The 18,850-nt window shown below is 35.3% G+C and overlaps 1 protein-coding gene and 1 long non-coding RNA gene across 3 annotated transcripts in view; one reads left to right on the top strand and one right to left on the bottom strand.

The window, feature by feature from the left end:
• Nucleotides 1-5,836, bottom strand: part of LOC136037667 (serine/threonine-protein phosphatase 4 regulatory subunit 2-like) — a 40,078-nt gene extending 34,242 nt beyond the window's left edge. Inside the window, exon 1 of the mRNA XM_065720395.1 lies at nucleotides 5,687-5,836. Coding sequence (XP_065576467.1) covers nucleotides 5,687-5,708 — 22 coding nt within the window. The 5' untranslated portion in view covers nucleotides 5,709-5,836. The remainder of the gene's footprint in view (nucleotides 1-5,686) is intronic.
• Nucleotides 5,837-7,012: 1,176 nt separating this feature from the next.
• Nucleotides 7,013-18,721, top strand: LOC136037666 (uncharacterized). Of its 2 annotated transcripts, none has more exons than XR_010620007.1 (2): nucleotides 7,013-7,129; nucleotides 17,977-18,721. It is a non-coding gene; the product is annotated as an uncharacterized LOC136037666 (long non-coding RNA). The 2 variants fall into 2 exon arrangements; XR_010620008.1 differs by lacking the exon at nucleotides 7,013-7,129 and adding an exon at nucleotides 12,969-13,084.
• The last annotated feature ends 129 nt before the right edge of the window (nucleotides 18,722-18,850 follow it).

The raw sequence follows: 18,850 nt of genomic DNA, 5'->3' as shown, positions 1-18,850 counted from the left end.
ACCAACCAACCTAACATATCTATTCCCTGTATCTTCATGTATAAAACACATCTCATTTGCCAACCAACCAACCATTTTCCTCAACCAACCGAACACATCTATTCCCTGTATCTTCATGTGTACAACACATCTCATTTGCCAAACCAACCAACCACTTGCTTCAACCAACCTATCACATCTATGCCATGCATCTTCATGTGTACAACTCATTTGCCAACCAACCAACCATTTGCTTCAACCAACCTAACATATCTATTCCCAGTATCTTCATGTGTACAACACATCTCATTTGCAAACCAACCAACCACTTGCTTCAACCAACCTGTCACATCTATGCCCTGCATCTTCATGTGTACAACTCATTTGCCAACCAACCAACCATTTGCTTCAACCAACCTAACACATCTATTCCCTGTATCTTCATGTGTACAACACATCTTATTTGCCAACTGCACAGGTTTTACATGCTGGAAGTCATAGTCAAGGGAGTGGTTAGAATGCTAAACTTGAGACCCTCTGTTTTTAAGGACAGAGGCTTGAGTTCTGGTGTTGATGGTTTGAACAGGGGTAAGTGGCATGACTCTGTAAGCTCAGTCTGAGTCAAACCAGCTCTAAAAGGTACCAGGAGATAGTTGCGCATTTATTCAGTGATTGGTAGTATTTGGCACTAAATTAAAAAAAAAAAGTGAATTATCAACAAAGCAAGCTAATTGCATGTGACACCAAACAGGTAAAGAGGCGATGGATAGGATGGGCAAAGGATAAGCAATGCCTGTCCTTTGAAGGAAATAGTTATCTTTGGGACAGAGTGGATTGATAATGTTTGATTTTTAATAAGAAAAAGCATTTTTTTTTGTCTAACAAAAAGACTGACAGAAAAAGCAGAAATCAATGCATGTAGATAACATAACTTTAACAAAACGGATTGTATAATGAAATAGTAAGTTCAAAAAAATGTTATAACCCATTTTTATATCCAAAAAATATAGAATGAAATTATTATTTTCAAGAGTTCAAAAAAGGGCTTAATGCTGATTTGCAAGAAAAGCATTTATTATACTTGCAGAGAGCATAAAAAAGACATCTAGTGGTATGTTCACTTTATCCATACATCAAAAATATGAAACGCAAAATATTTACCCACAAATCTACACAGCATAGCCAGCATTGCAACAGATCAACCAATGGAAAGATCAACAAACAAATATATAATTAGGGCTATATGTTTCTATCAAGAGTTTCTTTGGGACAGAACAGAATGATAATACTTGAATTTTAATATCAAAAAACACTCTAAGATTTAATAAATTAGTTTAGCATATTTATTTCATTGTTCTGGGAGACAACTCTGACAAAATTTAGTGCATCTACAAGAATTTCAACTTTGTTTTCTGGAAATACCAAGCGTTCCAGATTCCACTTTGGTCTCCTTGTGGCTTCACAGCGATTTTTCATCTGCAGATGATAATGGGTCAGAAATAGTCTTGCTTTTATCCATCTAATCTACTTGCAACTATTATTGTGCTGTTGGAAATTGGTGATACTTCTGTATAATTGTCTTTCAGTGTTAAGTGGTAGGCATGAGAGCAGCAAAACATTCATGTCAGGCTAGAGGTTTGCCTTGCTGAGGATCTTCCTATTATTGACTACTTCTTGCTTGATGAATGGACATTCAAAAATCGAGTGGTCAAGGAATAGGATTCTAGAATAGAGTTTCAAAATCTGAAGAATGGATTGGCTTGTTTATGCCAAATAAACTGCTGGTTTATCAGAATCAAAGAGTTACTTTTGATTCTATAATATTACCTGCCCTTAATGGAAATAAGGATGGAAAGGGCATTTTCGTTTTTAAAAGAACTCTTCTTCTGAGCATGTCTCATAATTTTGGAACAAGCACAAGAAAAATCTAAGAAAATGACCGTTTCTACATATGAATAGACCTAAGATCAGTCCAGTAGATAAAAAATATGCTGACTTTGATGTTTTTGGTAATTCAAATCTTTGGAGTTTATGTTGGCAAAAAAGGTTAACCTTTGGCAAAGCTTCTGAAGAGTTTGGCCTAAAAAAGACAAGTGTTTAATGCTGTAAATATTTTTGTGGAATCAAAACTGAAGGGGTTGAAACAGCCAATGCACAAGATGTAGCAGTCTAAGAGGTTTAATAAACCACACTCTGACTCCTATAACTGTCTGAAAGTTGGTTTAAAATTGGGTACTGATACTGTCCATTATAGTCCCCAAAAATTGGGATAAAGATGAGATGGCTGCCTTGGAATGGTTTAAAAGCTTTATGCAGCAGATCTCTGAGCTTTCAACACAGAAAGCTAAGAAACAACAGTCAAGCAAAAGTGGCTGAATTTAATGCTGCAATTGGCATACAGTTTTTCAAGAACTTGAGTTCACTTTATTTTTCTCACTGATTTGGGATTTCTACTGTTAAAGCCCCATGTATTGTTGCTAAGAAAGGAGCAAAACATGTTCAACAAACTGTGTCAGTCAAAACAGGCAAGAATGTCACCTTACTGTGTTTTGTAGGCACAAGTGCACACACAGCTTCCCCAGTGTATGTCTTTCCTTGCATTAAAGCCCTTGAAAGAATGTTTCAAAATGGACCCCTGGATATATTGATCTTGCACATAGGAGTGGTTGGATGACAGCAAAAAATTTCTACTTGTTAATTAAATATTTTCAAAAACAAATAATGCGACTTTAGAAAATCATTTTCTATTGTTGCTTGACAATTCTGAAAGCAAAGTTTCAATCCAAAGCATCATGTTTGTAAGCAAAAATGGATCCATCTTCTCACTTGAACATGTCAGTTTATAGTCCTTTGAAATAAGCTGTCAAAGAGTCTTTGACAAGTCTTTAAAGAGACATGTCAAAGCATCAACAAAGCTATGTCCAAAGGGTATTTGTGCATGAAGTCTCACTACTTTCAAAAGATGAGTCCTCAGAACATACCCATGGGGTTGTAAAGACAGCCATATGGTTATTAAATCCAGATGTATTTTCTGAGTCTGATATCCTCCCAGCATCTATGACTGACATAGCTCAGCCACAAGAGGGACAGGATGCTATAAGACCAACAACCCAAGAAAGATCAAACAGTAAGACAATACCCAAAATCTACTGTTATATGTCAGTTGGGGGTGCTAGAAAACATGGTAGGACCAGAATCCTTGCAGATAATCCCCCAAAAAATGAGTTTGAAGTGCAAACTCAAAGTAAAATTTTAAAGAAACCAAAGATCACAGCACATAAAAATAAAGCTAAGACACCTCATAAGCAAGAAGAAAGGATGAGTAATAAGGATGAAGATGAGGTTCTTGAGGGAAGTGAAGGACTAGTTTTTATAAATTGGTAGTTCACAAAATGAACTGATCAAATATGGTTCCAGAAATTTTGTTTTGGTGGAGTTCTCTGTAACAAAAAAAAAAAAAAGTTATTTATGTAGGAGAAATTTAACAAACTAAAAATGAATGTGCCCAACACAAAAATAACCCATAGGTCATTACTGAAAACAACTAGGCTACACTGTCTTTCCATCATACAAAATTTCCTTATTATATTCCCTTGTTTCAAATCATTCAAATTATGAGAAAACAATTGTTTTTTTCTGAATTCCAAGGGTATGAGTACTAAAGTGTTTGAGTATCTTCAAATTAGGCAAGGATACAGAAGCTAAAGGAGATGAGTGCTAAGTTATTGTTTCTCTTAGCTTGCCAGTGGTAGATAGAATGCCAATAAGATATTGGCCAGTAAATTGGAAGTCTGCTAGCAAAGTTTTTATAGCCCTATCAACTTTGGAATTTTTTTTGGCTAATTTAGCTACTTTTTGCTAACTTTGAAAGGGGTGCTGCACAAGCAGTATAGCTTCTATACTATAGTACTTAGAAATGCTAACTGTAGAAGCAAATCCATTTCTGGTTTATTCTCCATGGGGCAAACTAAAAATGTGTGAAGTGGGCAGGGTTTTTAAGCTGAGGGAGAAGTTGGGAAGGCAAGGGAAAGGTCTGTATTCTGATAGGTCAAATTGTTAGTTGATGTCTATGACTTACTTTTTGCTGATTGGTTAAGGCTTGTTTGCTATCTTCATGATGTTTTATTATTGTAACCCTACTATTGCCAAAAATTGGGGGTAGTCAAGGGAAGAATCTGTGGTGCTAAAGGCTTGATGGCAGGATATTTTAGTTTTTTGTGATTTTTTTTTATTTCTTTTAATTACTGAATATAGCTAGACTCTGATGATTGCACATTGTTTTTATGTCATTATTCATTCATATTGCCCAACCTCAACATTTCTCTTGGCTTCAAAACCATGCCCACTTTACACATTTTTAGTCTTGTTGGAAGGGGATTTTAGAAAGCTAAAAAATGGACATGCTTCTTTGATAATGACAAAGAAACAATATGCAATCATCAGAGTCTTGCTATATGCAGTAATGCACATTTTCAACAGCTTGTGATAAAACTAAACAATTACCAAATTTTTGTTTTATAAAAGTGAAACCTTGTAAAATTTATCTTCTGCTTAACAGAAGCACAAGAAAATTGGGTAAAATTCTAGTTAATTGACTTCTTGCTATCTCAGAAAGGGTTTAGGTTAGGAAAATGAAACTTTCAGAGATGAATCTACAGACTAAAGTATATCCTGGGAAGGTATTTTGAAGCAACTACCTCCACTCCTTCTCCCTCTGGAGGGCCCTGACCTTTGATGACCTTGAAAAATATGTGTGTTATAAAAGTGAAACCTTGCAAAATTGATCTTCTGCTTAATTGAAGTACAACAAAATTGTTTTCAGCTTCATAACTTTGCTCAATTCCTTTTTATAAGGTTTTAAAGATATGCAAATACATTTCCTAAATTTCAAAAAAAAAAACATTGATATGGCTCAAAATTCTACTCAAATAACAGGAATTGCGATTTCAGAACTAAAGGCAGAGAAAAAGCAACTAGTAACTGAAAATTAAGGTAAAATGTTGTTTTGTCAAAATTTCAATAGACCTGTCATGTAGGCAAATTTCAGGGCCCTCTAGCCAGAGGAGTGGAGGTGGGTACTTTAAAATACCTTCCCGGGACATAGTTTAGCCTGTAGACCCATCCCTGAAAGTTTCATTTTCCTAACCTAAACCCTTTCTAATATAGTAAAAAGTCAATTAACTAGAATTTTACCCAAAATTGTTTTGAGCTTCACAACTTTGATTCACAATTTATGAAGATTAAAAAATCTAAACATACAATTTTTTTAATTTAGAAAAAACAAATTAATAGCCTATGGCTTAAAATTCTATCAAAATAACAGAAATAGTGTTTTCAGAACTAAAACCAGAGAAAAATAAACTGATAAATGAGAATTAAGGTAAAATGTTGTTCTGTCAAAATAAATAGATATAGACCTGACAAGAAAGCAAATTTCTTACAATTAGAAATCAGAATAGGGTTAACATAGAAGCTTGGCTATATCTTTTAATAGTATGCTTTTGGCCCTGGATTCATTATTGAAAGTTCCATTTTTACTAGCCTAGTCCTTTTCCAAGATAGCAGAAAGTACTTAAACTAGGATTCTACCCCAACTTTTCAACATAAATGTGTTTAGCCTGTAACAATTTGAGCTCATTAGCCTAAGGATGTCTAGGCTACTAATTAGTCACACAGGCAGCAACCAATTTGATTTATTCAATCTCACCATTTCCTAAATCTGATTCCATGAATAAAATTAAAAGTAAGCTATTGCTGGGGAACAACTTGACTTAGCCAGTGAATTTTAATTTCCCTCTCTCCAATATTCCTTGCTATTCGCTGCTGCTGTGGTTGTAAAATAAATTGAACCCCGTTTTCTTTTACTTGTCCGATTACTTATCTGACTAATCCAAGCATTTTATGAGACGCACACGACGTTTTACGCACACGACGTGAGCGTCCTCGAACGCTCACGATTACTTGTCCGTGAGCTTGCACTTTCTAACCCCAAAAAAAAGATTATTGACGACAAGTGACGTCAATGTTACATATTTTTTTAAATGGATAAACACGTGAAATCGTTGTCTAGAGAAGCAGTGTTGCCAACAGCGGTACAATTGTACGATTTTGGTACATTTCACCTCTAAAGGTACATTCTGGTACAACCAAAAATTTACTGGTACATTTTACAAAATGTGGTACAATATGGTACAATAAGATTTGACTGGGCGTCAGGACGCCCAGTCAATTGTAGTTTTTATTTGTTTTCTCTTCTAGAGTTTTAAGTTTTCCTTTACACATTTATTTAAGTGCCTGTTTTTGGCCTCTTGCGGTCATAATATAGCGTGAAGCAGTAGAGCCATCTGTAGGGAAAGCACAAAATAGGTGAGGAGATAAAATAGGTATTTGGAGGAGTGACACCAAAATGGTCTCTGCAGGGGAAAGGAGGTCTCCCAAATATCTTTGAAAGAAGATATGTGATACTTTGTTCTCTTTATTCTAATGTAATTTTCCGATCGTCCACGTTTTGTGCGTAGCGCAAAAAAAAATTTCGTCTTGCCCATAGCACGACACGCAAAAAAATAGATATGGTACAATTTTTTAATCAGTGGTACAATTTTGGAGCGTTTTGTGGTACTTTTTCTTCCGAAGCGTTGGCAACACTGTAGAAAAGTCCTGTTGTGGCGCAGTGGATTTGACCTTAGCTTGGTAATACGGGACCCAGAGATCGAATCACGCTGCAGGAACAGGGCTGCCAAATTGACACATTTTGTGTCAAAATGACACAATTTGATGTTGCGTGACACAATGACACATTCAGTCGAAATTATGACACAATCAACGAAAATGACACATTTTTCAATAAAAAATGACACAATCGGTGAATACGACACATTTTTCAAAAAAAATGACACATTTTTGTCATCCAAGTCTTGTTTTTTAAATGGTAATAAAAGAAAAGTAAAATTTCAGTTTTCTACCAGAAAAGCTACAAATTAACGGAAGGAATAGCGCTACCTAGAGGTGTCAGTAGTGTACAAACAGTGCGGTGGACAGATGCCACCACCAATTTAAACCACGCGAATAAAACAGTCATAGGCATAAATTTCAAATCAAAATGCACGCTAATATCTTAGCTTTTTGATTGAGTATGTGATGTAACCAACTGGTAAGTATTTAATGGTGAAAAGTAAACAGCATGCAGTTTACTAAAGCTGTATGTATAAATAGCAGCTCCCATTTTTAGGAATACAGGAGGGATATCCCACGTTGGACAAGATTACAAATTTGTAGAGAAGTCTCCTTCAGAATAATATATCTGGCTAAAAAGGCACCAACAAATATGACTAAAATACTAGATTGAAGCTAGTTGAATGTATTACATATTGAAAGACACAGAATTTGAATAATTTTTGGGTACCTGACTTTGAGAAAAGTAATAGGCTATTTTGCCTCTGGACTGTCAGGACAGCTTGTACATATTATTTTAACATTTCCATGGCAAAAATTGAGGTAGTGTAAAAACAAGGTCAGGTACCCCTCCTGTGGATAGGGATAAGCTTATTATGGTTAGGCTATTTATGTACTTAGTTACTTAGATTTGAACACTGTTTTTTTTTGCTCTTTTTGTCCAAATAGTAGAATAAAGATCCAAAATGTCTATTCCAAGGTTTTTCAGGGGTTGTCTTTAGTTACTTTGGCTAACTTGTAATTGACTTTTGTTAGGGTAGCCACACAAACACCTAGTGGCGAAAATTGGCAATTTTTTGTAATAGAAGCATGAATTGCTGTGAATTTTCCTTTTCAGTTTTACAGGTCTAAGACATCTGTAAAAAACATTTTAAAAATACCATTGTATTCAGGACAAAATTGTGTTTTATTATGCCAGACTCCCCTAACCTAGCTATTTAATGTTATTTCTTAATTTTCAATTTAAAAAAGTGACTGAACTTGCCTACAAAAATTTACTGATACTAAGGAGGAAAATTCAGCATCCTACAGCAATAATAGGTCTATTAGACTATAACCTTGATGATCATATTAACACTTTCCCATCTAACTCACTTGCTGGGGTTCCCCATGCACCCAAACCAGCTCAAAACCACCCAGTGTCAGAGAATTTCATTGAAGCACATAGTTCCAATTTGGCTACTAGATAGACAAAACCCTAAAGTCAACAGTTGATATTGTTTTCTAAAAAAGATTTAAAATTCTTAGAGGCAAGATAGAGATGATTTTGGCCTCAAATCAAAGCTTAAATATAGGAGAATCACATTCTGATCTTCAAAAGCTTAGATTTGACCAAACATTCAAATAAGAACACCTCTAATGTACTCCTCAAAATAGGTCCCTAAAACCCTGTTTTCAGATAGGTTACCACTTTTAGGAGTAATCTCGAAAGTACCCACATCCTATTTTAGGGATATGCCACACCTGAAAACTGGTAACATTTTTCTGAAAACACTGAAAAGAAAACCAAATACTCTGAGTTGTATGCAGTATAGGTAGAGGTGAACAATTACATTAATGTGAACAGGGCAGTTTTGGGGTAAATGGTAAAATGAAGTTCCAAAACACCTATAAAGATCTTTTCAGATACCATGTATTACCTACTTTCCCTAACTTATAGTTCGATTTAGACACAACAAGTGCAGGAAAATGGCAAAGTTTACCATCAACAAATGTTCACATAGCAAACCTCTGCTGTATTAAATAAAAGAGGAGAAGTCCTACTTCCCAAAACTCAGAGCTTGATCCTCTGATACTCTCCCAGGAATTACAGTGTCACAGATATGGAATAGAAACTGCAAAAAACAACTCAGTATTATCTGTGAGAGCCAAGCAATGAGTTTAGGCAATACAGTAGTTCCTCTTGATTCTAATGTATAGTATTGATTTTCTGGTGCTGTTTCTACTAAATTTTTGTTAAAATCATAGTCAATAAGCTTATGCAAAACGATCTTTCATCTTGATTTTAAGGAACTTTGAGTTTTAGGTTCTGTTTCTACTTGAATAAAAATGGTACAAATGCCTATTTGATGTTAGGCTGTTAATGCCTAGTAGTAGGTGTTAATTAATACCTACTACTAAGTAGGTGTTAATGTTCAAGCATGTTCTGAAATAATCTAAAACTTAGAGATATGGGCCTAGTTGTGAATATGATATGATTTGCTTCCCTAAAATGAAACATGGGAAGGTAATTGATGATGATTTTTACAACCTCTGGATGATCTAACTTAATAGTTTGTCTGTCTGTGGTTACTCAACTAGTAGATGATTACTAATCAAGCTATGTAAAGTCAGAAAGCATTGATTCTGCAATAGAAGGATATTAAAGATTCTGATTTACTATGCAGATAAATTCTCTGAAAATTGAAATTATTTGGCTTCTAGTATGGAAGAAACCAAGAATTTACCGAAAAAACGGGTGCAGAGTCAGATACTAGACTTTTTTCTCAAAAAAAAAGAAGAAGAAGGAAGAAGGAATAGAGTGCACTGAAAGACAGGGAAGAATAAGTGAAGAAAGCAAGCAGGTGGCAAGTGACAAGAGAGTTGTCATTGATGTTCCTATTACTTCAGACAAAATGGTTGGTGAACATAGTGCTATTGAAACCAGTCTAAGAAACCGAGAGACAGTTTTGCTTAAAAACAACAATCCTTTTGGTGGTCCTGCAGTGGTAATGTCAGGGAAAAGTAAGCAGAGATCTGTTCTTGATACTGAAAATGTGGCAGGAAGCATTAATAAGTCCAAACGTACATATCAACTGAGCAGTGGTACTGACAGTGAGCCTGAAAATAGTGGAGGTCTAAGCACAGAACAGAAAACCAAGAAAAAGAGAAAGATGGCTTCCGACAATCTAGAACTGAGTGACAACTACTCAGAAAGTGAAATGTCTCAAATTAGTGAAGGTGTAGGAATTATAAGTGAAGGTGTAGGAAAGGAACCAGCTAATACTTGTGTGAGTGACAGTGAAAGCAGCAATACTGAGACAAAAACAGCAAAAGCCAGCAAAATAGGAAGAAAAACCAAGAAGAAACCAAAACAAGGTTTTGTTAAAGCCTGGGAGGATGACAAGCAACTCAGCCATTTTTTAACTAGAGCCCCCAACAATAAAGAAAAGCCATGGTGCAAGTTCTGCCATCGGATTTTGAAGGGGTCAAAAAGGAATATTTTGACGCATACAAAATCAAAGAGTCACATTGATAGTTGCAAAGAAGCAGGAGCTGCAGCTACATCCAGAGTGATGATGTCTGTTAGGCAGAAGGAAACCAATGCAGAAATCCGCTTATCAGCATGGTTTGCCTCAGAAGACATACCTTTCATTAAAGCCAATACACTTATCCCTGTTTTGAAAGCATGAGCACCAGACTCTGCAGTGCTGAAGAGTGTCCAGATGAAATGGACGAAGATCACAGGGATTCTGAAGAATGTTCTTGCCCCATATGAACAGAGCAGACTTTCTCGTGACTTGAGCAGAAGCTTTTACTCCTTGGTCGTTGATGAAACAACAGATAGAGGGACTATCAAATCTTTAGTGATTATTGTGAAGTACAAACACCCCAATACTCAAGCAGTCAAAGAAGAATTCTTAGAAATTCTGGAGGTTGAAGATTCAAGCAGCCTTGGACAGAAAACTTTAATCATGAACTATTTGAAAAAGCTTGGCATACCACTGAATCGGATGATCGGTATTGGCTTTGACAATGCTTCTCTTAACACGGGAGTTCGAGCTGGACTTGGGGCACTGCTTATTGCTGGAAGTACGGGGGGGATGGTTGATGATAAACTACCTGAGCTATTTGTTCTTGGATGTACCAGTCATTCTCTTGCCCTAGTTGCTAGTCATGCAAGCAAGCAACTGCCAGAAGGCCTTGAGCCTATGCTGAGAGATTTGATCAACTATGTTGCTAACAGCCCCAAACGTATTGTTGAGCTGAAGCAAATTCAACAATTCCTAGAACTGAAGGTACACCGGATGCTTCAAATATCAAATACTCGGTGGCTTTCGATGGAACAGGCAATTTCTCGTGTTCTTGAGCAATGGAATGCCCTTGTGATGTTTTTCACCAATCACGGTCTTGGAGATGCAGCTGGGGACAAGAGTTCACGAAATAAAGCTGCAAAAATCTTGTCTTACATGAAGGAGCCCTTGACTAAGGCATTCTTTCATTTCCTTGCATTTACGCTCAACAAGATAAATTGCTTGAATTTGGAGTTCCAGAGTACTGACACTCGCATTCACAAACTCCTTTCCAGCTCAAAGGCAACCATGAAGTCTATCATGAAGTCTTTTATCAAAACTGACATCTTTGAGAATGACGATGCTTTTGACGTACCCATGATCTCAGGCTGTTTCAAGGACATATCCGACATTTCTTTTGGTCCAAATACCAAAATACACTTGTTGAAATACAAGGATGTGATTCCCTTGAATGATCTCAAATAGTTTAGGCTGAACTGCTTGAAATCTCCTTGTAGAAGTTATCACACAAATGAGGAAAAGAATTGATCATTCTGATCCCACTTTAAAAGCTCTGGCTTGTTTAGACCCAGTGACTGCTTTGAGCAGAAAAGTTGACACTCTAGTGGGACTGACTGGTCGGTTCAGCAGCTTACTTGGGAAACATGAAGGTGAAGTGGAAAGGTCAAGGAATGTAATAGAGACTCAGTGGATCTTGATGAGTGAGCACAGAGATGATATTATCAGAACCATGGGAACTGAATTGTCTCCTTTGATCTTTTGGAAGACGTTATTGAATATGAAAGATGCTCAAGGCAAGCCACAGTTCAAAGAACTGTCCCTTTTCATGCTAAATCTATGTGCTCTCCCACATTCCAGTGCAGCTGCAGAACGTCAATTTTCAGTTCTATCAAATATAAAAACCAAACTCAGGAACAGTCTACTTCTCGACACCATAGACTCCCTGATGCATGCAAAGCAGCTGGTCTCTCGTACCTCAGGAACCGTCCATGACTGGGAAATTCCTTCCAATATACGGAGGAATTTTATGGCCTGGTACAAGGAGAAAGAAGAAGAGACCAATGAACCCTAGATATAACCAGGGTCGAATATACTTGAAGTTCTGGGGAGGGGGGGGGGGTCTGTGTGTGAGATGTTACCAAGTTGTTCAGTGCTTATATATCTGATATTCGTCTGTAATTTTTAGTACAAATATACGATTGATTTTGGCTTACATTTTTCCTCGACCTCTAGGTCCATTAGATGTGCTATTGTAACCATTAAAACAGGAAGACGGCTCAGTAGTATTGTTGGTTTAAGCTAAGCTTCAATGAGGGCACAATGAACCACAGACAAATTGATAGACAGAAATTTGGAAATGTTTTTTTCTGGGAACTAAGTTCCGATTGCCGAGTCAAAGTGACATACTGTACAAGAGAATAAGAGTAGGCACAAAGCATGTTAAAACAAGAAGAAGCGTGTTCAGGTATTATACTTCATTTTTACGGATTTCTTCCCAATTGAATCCAGGTCTTGGACAAGTTTTATGCTCGCAAACTAAAAAGCTCAAACGCACCTACTGTGGTCTTATATTTTTCCATTTTCGAAGGTGTCAACTAAAGCTTAGCCGAATACGGTTGTGACGTCATGCGAAAAGTCTTTAATTTACAGTTGGAAATGATTGTCCCTAAAACTTTTATAAATGTAAACTTGCCTTGTTGGCCGCCCAAACACAAATCCATGGTGTGTAACATTAATTTAAACGATTGTTCCTATTACTTTCATGACGTCATAAGAACGTCTCGATCCCAAGATAATAGTTTAAGATTAAGTTTACTCCTTTTTAAACTGATTTGGAAAAGATTACATATTAAAAACTCCAAATAAAGATTTGACAATTAAATATGATACCACTTGTAGCAAAAAAAATGACACATTTTGTGACACATTATGGAATTTGAGATGACACAAAAAGCACATTTTCGGAAAAAATATGACACAATCCTTAAAAAAAATTTGGCAGCCCTGTGCAGGAATGCACTGCAGGGCCGACGCAGGGACCTTAGTAGTCAATAAGCGTCGTTAATTCCTAAATAATTAAGTCTAGAGAAAAGACAAGGAAACTCTAAATAGTGGAAATTATCTTAGCTCTTTAGTGACCTGTAAGTAATCTTATGCATATTCCTTAGCGTCTAAAGGTTTTTTGGTGTTTTAGGCCCGTCTTGCATAGGCTAAGCTTCATAAGGAGTCAGAAGAAAAGTTTTTTGGTTATTAAAAAGGTTGGTTCTTAGGAAGGCAGCTATCACATTGGTGAGTTAGTCAAATATTACTATATCAAACAGGCCTAGTTTCTAAACCATCCTATAATTTTTAGTTGAAAAAAAATTTAGAATTATTAGGCCAATACCTATAGCCTTTTATATAGTCTATATTTGTTGAGATTGCTATTTAAACTGGATTTTTAAGGTAAAGTAGGGGTAAAATTTTACTTTGGCTATCTTTGAAAGAAGTTAGGCTAGGAAAATGAAACTTTCAGGGATGTGTCTACAGGCTAAAGTATGTCCCAGGAAGGTATTTTGAAGTACCTACTTCTACTTCTTTTCCCTCTAGAGGGCCCTGAAATTTTTGGGTGCCTTATTTTTTGGTTATCAGTTTCTTTTTCTCTGGCCTTAGTTCTGAAAAGACAATTCCTATTGATTAAACAGAACTTTAAGCCATAACACTGGTTTTTTTCTAATTTTAGAAATAATCTTTTATGCCACCTCATTATAGGTTAAATATATGGCTTATATTATTTATTCTCCATGAATTTTTGTTTCATTTGATTTCATTGATGTCAATTGCTTTCTGTTGAAATTACATTGATTTTTTTACATCAAGCTTCTTCTTTTGTGAAAAAAAAAATGAACTGTTTTTCTTTTTATATATTGTATAAAATGTAAAGGAATACCTGGCCCTTCATTTTATAGATTCAACTAAAAGTCTTTGAGGCATCTTATATCAAAATATATCTGACACATTTTAATGTTTTTTGTTGTTTTTTTTAGATGACATAGGACATCATTAAAGTTTTGTATTTTCCTTGCTAAGAATTGTCTAAAACAGTGCCAAGTTTAGAGAGTTATGTTAATATTCTTTGTGCTGATCAGTTTAATTGTTTTTAAAATTCCTTCTGTTTAAAGCATTTTAGAGAGATTCTGAGCCAACCATGGGTACATTGTTGTCACAAATGATTTTTCTCTAATGGAAAACAAACAGAACATATAATTTCTCTTTTTTTATTATTTTAAGACTAGAACATCACAAAACTAAGCATTCATATTGCTGATTATATCTTAAGTAAATACAATCCCTGATGGAGTTTTGTTGATACCTGTCTTAAAATTTATTTGTCTAAATAAAATACATATTGTTTGTGGGACAGCAGTAAAAAATGGGAGTAACTATGACTTGAGTTGTTTTTTTTCAATATTTTCCTTTTCCAAATAATTTTTGTTCTCTGGTGACATTTGTGTTCCTTCCTAAGTGGCTGGCACTCTAGGTTGAGAATCCTTTATTCAATGGGCACAGGTTTAATTCCTGGCATTAGCAGTTTATTTGTTTTGGGACAAAGGTCAGTGATGTGACTGTGTAAGTTCAGCCAGAATTGGCCCAAACTTAACAGGTTATCTAGAGAAATCTGGGGTCAGTAAGCAGGAAGGGCATGCAAAAGCATAGGATGACTGGCCCCTAGCTTCCTATTGCACTTCCTGGCTAAAGGACCACCTGGTTCTTTACTGGGCTTCTGACTCAGCCATAGAAACTTTCTTTCAAACCCATTAAATATAAGTAAAAATGAAGAATACCAGTATGATGGTCCTTCTATTCCCTGAAATGTGGATGTATGGACAAGAGTGTGGGTCATGAGAGATAGCTTGTGAATGTAATTGGGGTGAATGTTGAAAACCCATTGGGGAAAACCCATTAATGTAATTGGGGATTTAATGGGTGAAAACCCATTAAATACAAGTACAAAGGAAGAAATGCCAGTAAGGTGGTCCTTCCTTTTCAATGAATTTTTGATGTACAGACAAGAGTGTAGGTCATAAGAGGTGGCTGGTGAATGTTTTACAAGGTTTAAAAATTTAGGGCAATTGCTCAGGTTGGCAACTGAGCACAAAAGCAAAATTTTGTGAATGGTTTTTCTTTGTGAATGTTATATTTATGTAATGTCAAGCATTTTAAAGTTAATCTTCATTGTTTTGTTTTAATTGCCATGGCCCTAGGACTTTAGTGTATTAAAACCTACTTATCTCCATCCATTTTCTTTTAAACAGAGAGGAGTTCTATGTTTCCTAGCTTCAACAAATTTATATGCAATTTTGAGACCAGGGTTACGAAGTAGGTCAAAACTTGCAAATGGAACTGTGGTATGAGTAATCAATTTGTAAGAAATGTATATCAATTTAAAGATTAAAAAAATCATGTAGAAAACAAACAAGACAAATAAATAAAAGTATCCCTTTACAACCATTTAATGAAGTGTAACAAATATAGATCATCCCTAAGATTGAAATGAACAGAGCTTCAATTATGAATCTGTTTTCTTTAAACAGACTGAAGGGGTAAACCTCCAAGCAATTACAAATTCAATCTCACTTTTGGTCTCTTTCCTTTTCAATGGGAACTTTCTTTGGATTTTTTTCAACCAAGTAAAAACAGTAGAAACAGGATCAGGTATAAGTGACCTACCACTTAGCCTGCATACCCAAGGGAAAATCGTGCAGCTATACTAATAATTGGTAAATTTTTTGTTGTTCATATTTTTTATTTACAAATAAAGTGAACATGCCCCTTGATGCCTTTTTTATGTTCTTTACAAACATAATAAGTGCTTCAATTGCAAGTTTTTGAGCTCTTGAAATGACCAAAATTTACCCAAACAGTTTTTGGGTATAAAAAAGCTTAAAACATTGGTCTCAAACTTACTGTTTCATTGTTAATCCATTTTTTAAATGTTGTATAATCTATGAGCACTGATTTTCCACAATTAAGTTGGATTAATAAATTTTACAATATTATGCTGTTTTTCTTCTTCTTTGATGCCAAATTTTCAATTGAAGTATGTGTTTTTGGTCATTTTTGACAAAATAATGTATGTTTTTCACTGCCAAAATTTGTTAGGTTAAGTAAGGTCAAAAAGTGCTTAAACTTGAACTAGCAATATAAGCAATTATTATATTTGTAAAGAACATAATATTCACTTTATTTGTAAGTCAAAATATGAACAACAAAAAATTTATCCCTAACATGCCTAATTTGCAAATATATAGCCCAAATTATATATTTCCAATGTTTTCTGCCACCTTTTACTTGTTTTTACAGTTCTTGTTTTGCCACAGTTGCTTCAATTAACAGGTAGGCTACTAGGGTTGAGGGATAGATTGGCAGAATCAATAGAAAATATGTAATTTCAGCTATAGATTTCCATATTAGGAGGGTTGGGGCTAAAATAGAGCAGGGCTGCATGCAGAATGTGTTAGCTATAATTATTATGTAAATTATGAAGGATCATCTTTTTTTAACTGGTTTTCTTCTATAGGTCTACAGGTCCTTCTCTTGGCTTATACCACATCAAGCAGTATATAATCAGAGAAGAATAAGTAGCAAAAAAGCTATATATACATAAGAAATGAGTAACAGAAAAAGTGAAATTTAGTGTAAATGACAATCAGGAACTGGATACTGGCTTAAGGGGGCCAAAAACAGGGCTATAAAATTGGATTTCAAAGAAGGTGGTGATAGTTTAGTGGAAAAAACACTTCCCTGGCTAATTTAGGACTTTAAATTGATTAGCCTACTGAAATTTTCCTGTCCTATGCAATTGAAATATTTTTCCCTTTTCAGAGCATTAAGACAATTTATAACAATAAAAAATATACAAAGCATCTTGAATGGAATGACTAAAAAAAGGCAAATGACAACCACAATTGGCAATCTTACAATTAAACTTCTGGCCACACAAATTGTATTAGGCTACCCAGCACTGAAATAATTGCTGAAGGTGTATTTGCCTGTAAAATTAGAAACAGGCCCGAAGCCCCAGCCTCTTCCTTGTCAGAACTTCACATAGCATTAAAGTAATAATATAGGCTATTTTACATGTGAAAAATGTTGTTATTTGTGCTGTTACACGTGACACGTGGCCTGATTAGTATTTGTTGTTATCTTTTAGGGGTTAAACCCTGATAAGTGGAAATCCCATCGGACAAGTAAAAGAACACAAGGGAAAAGACTTTCAATGTCTTCTTTTGTTTGGGTACATTTCTGACTTTGTCAGAAAAGGGCAAATAAAGTCATGGACACAAACGGTGTTCAAACTTTGAACTTCGGAAGAAGGACTCAAACTGAAACTAAAATGATTGAATCTTGACTGATTAGTCCAAAAACATTATTAACTGAGTCACGTGCCTAGACTGAACGCCACTTTTTGGAGGAAATTTCGGGTCTTATCAAAATAAACAAGCTACTTGATGCCACATTTATGCAAATACTTCTTATATATTAGCAGATAAAAAATAACTGGGCTATCAGATTTTTGGGAGAATAAGTTTTCTCCATAGGCAACAATTCATTCACTGATAGAACATGAATATGATGATATTAAATTTAAAAAAAAAACGTGTACGATTCCCCCAAAAAAGTTCTTTCAGAGGATGAAAAATAATGTTAAAAACTTTAAAAAAGAACCAGTTCTGAGTTCTCATGGCTTCACTGAAGGTATTTGGTATTTCCGCAACCATGTAATTATTCATATTTTCATAGGTTATAATTTCATTGTCTTTTTACTTTTAAAAGAGGGGTAATTTTTTTTCTTTATTGATTTACTACAACAGTCCTCCATTTCAGAAATAGTCGCAACCTAGCAAGAAGTGAACGATTGGCCGTAGCAACTGGATATTTTAATATGTATTTTGAAAAAAATAAACTGTATAGTGAAAAATATTGTCACTTGAAGCTGGTTCAGGATTAGTAGCTATTGTTTCGATTAAACTTAACAGTAAAACTTTTAAAGGATAGAATTTATGCAAACTTCGCAACAGATCAGAAAAACTGTCAAAATAGTGTTGGATGAAAAAAAGTGCACCACTGGAGTTGCAGTCTTTGAAACTCCTACAAAGGACAATTACAGTCTCCCACCTCGAACAACAAGGAAAATCACTTTTTTATGGAAAGCATTGGTGTTTCTCCTTTTATTTCTATCTCAGCGGTAATCATATCGAACTAGTGGTCTAATAATGTTTAGAAAGATGGTTCATTAAAAAAAAACACCTTATCTAATGAAGACTTAAGTAGCAAAAGAGATATGGCCACAGCAAAGTAGTTTTGTGCCATAAAAGATCAATTTTAGTTCAAAGAGGGTCAAATTGCCAAATAATGGAAATTGAAAGATAGCCAGTGGATGTTTTTGCATCTAAAACCCTAAAGAGGGCATAATGAACTCCACATCTTGACGAATGAAAAACAAAGTGGCATTTTCCGTCTTGTGCCACACAACATTAATTTCTGCCAAAAAAGGTTAAAAATGTCAGGTACTGGAAATTTCGTCTAAAACTCTAAGCAGGTGATTCTGAGTCATCTATCTTAACAAACAGGCTGAAAAGTTTGACGAGAATGCCTTGGTAAGGTATATGCTTATTCATAAATTGTTAGCTGACAATGGTATGGATGCCGTAGAGATCACCAAGATTTTAATTAATTCCTAGTGGATGTTGACCTTGTTAAGTAACAAAAACAAAATAAAAACGTGCTACAAGAAAGTTGCTTTTCCTGATATTTTGTGCCATAGGAAACCAATTTTGGCCCAAGTAGATTCAAAATGCGGGGAAAAACCAGTCTCAAGACAGACCATTGATTTTTCATGATTTATAGTCGTCTTCTTGAGGCCT

Source organism: Artemia franciscana, chromosome 17, assembly GCF_032884065.1.
Source record: "Artemia franciscana chromosome 17, ASM3288406v1, whole genome shotgun sequence".
Classification (NCBI taxonomy): domain Eukaryota; kingdom Metazoa; phylum Arthropoda; class Branchiopoda; order Anostraca; family Artemiidae; genus Artemia; species Artemia franciscana.
Note: the sequence above shows the minus strand (reverse complement) of the source record. Positions and strands in the feature narration are given on the sequence as shown.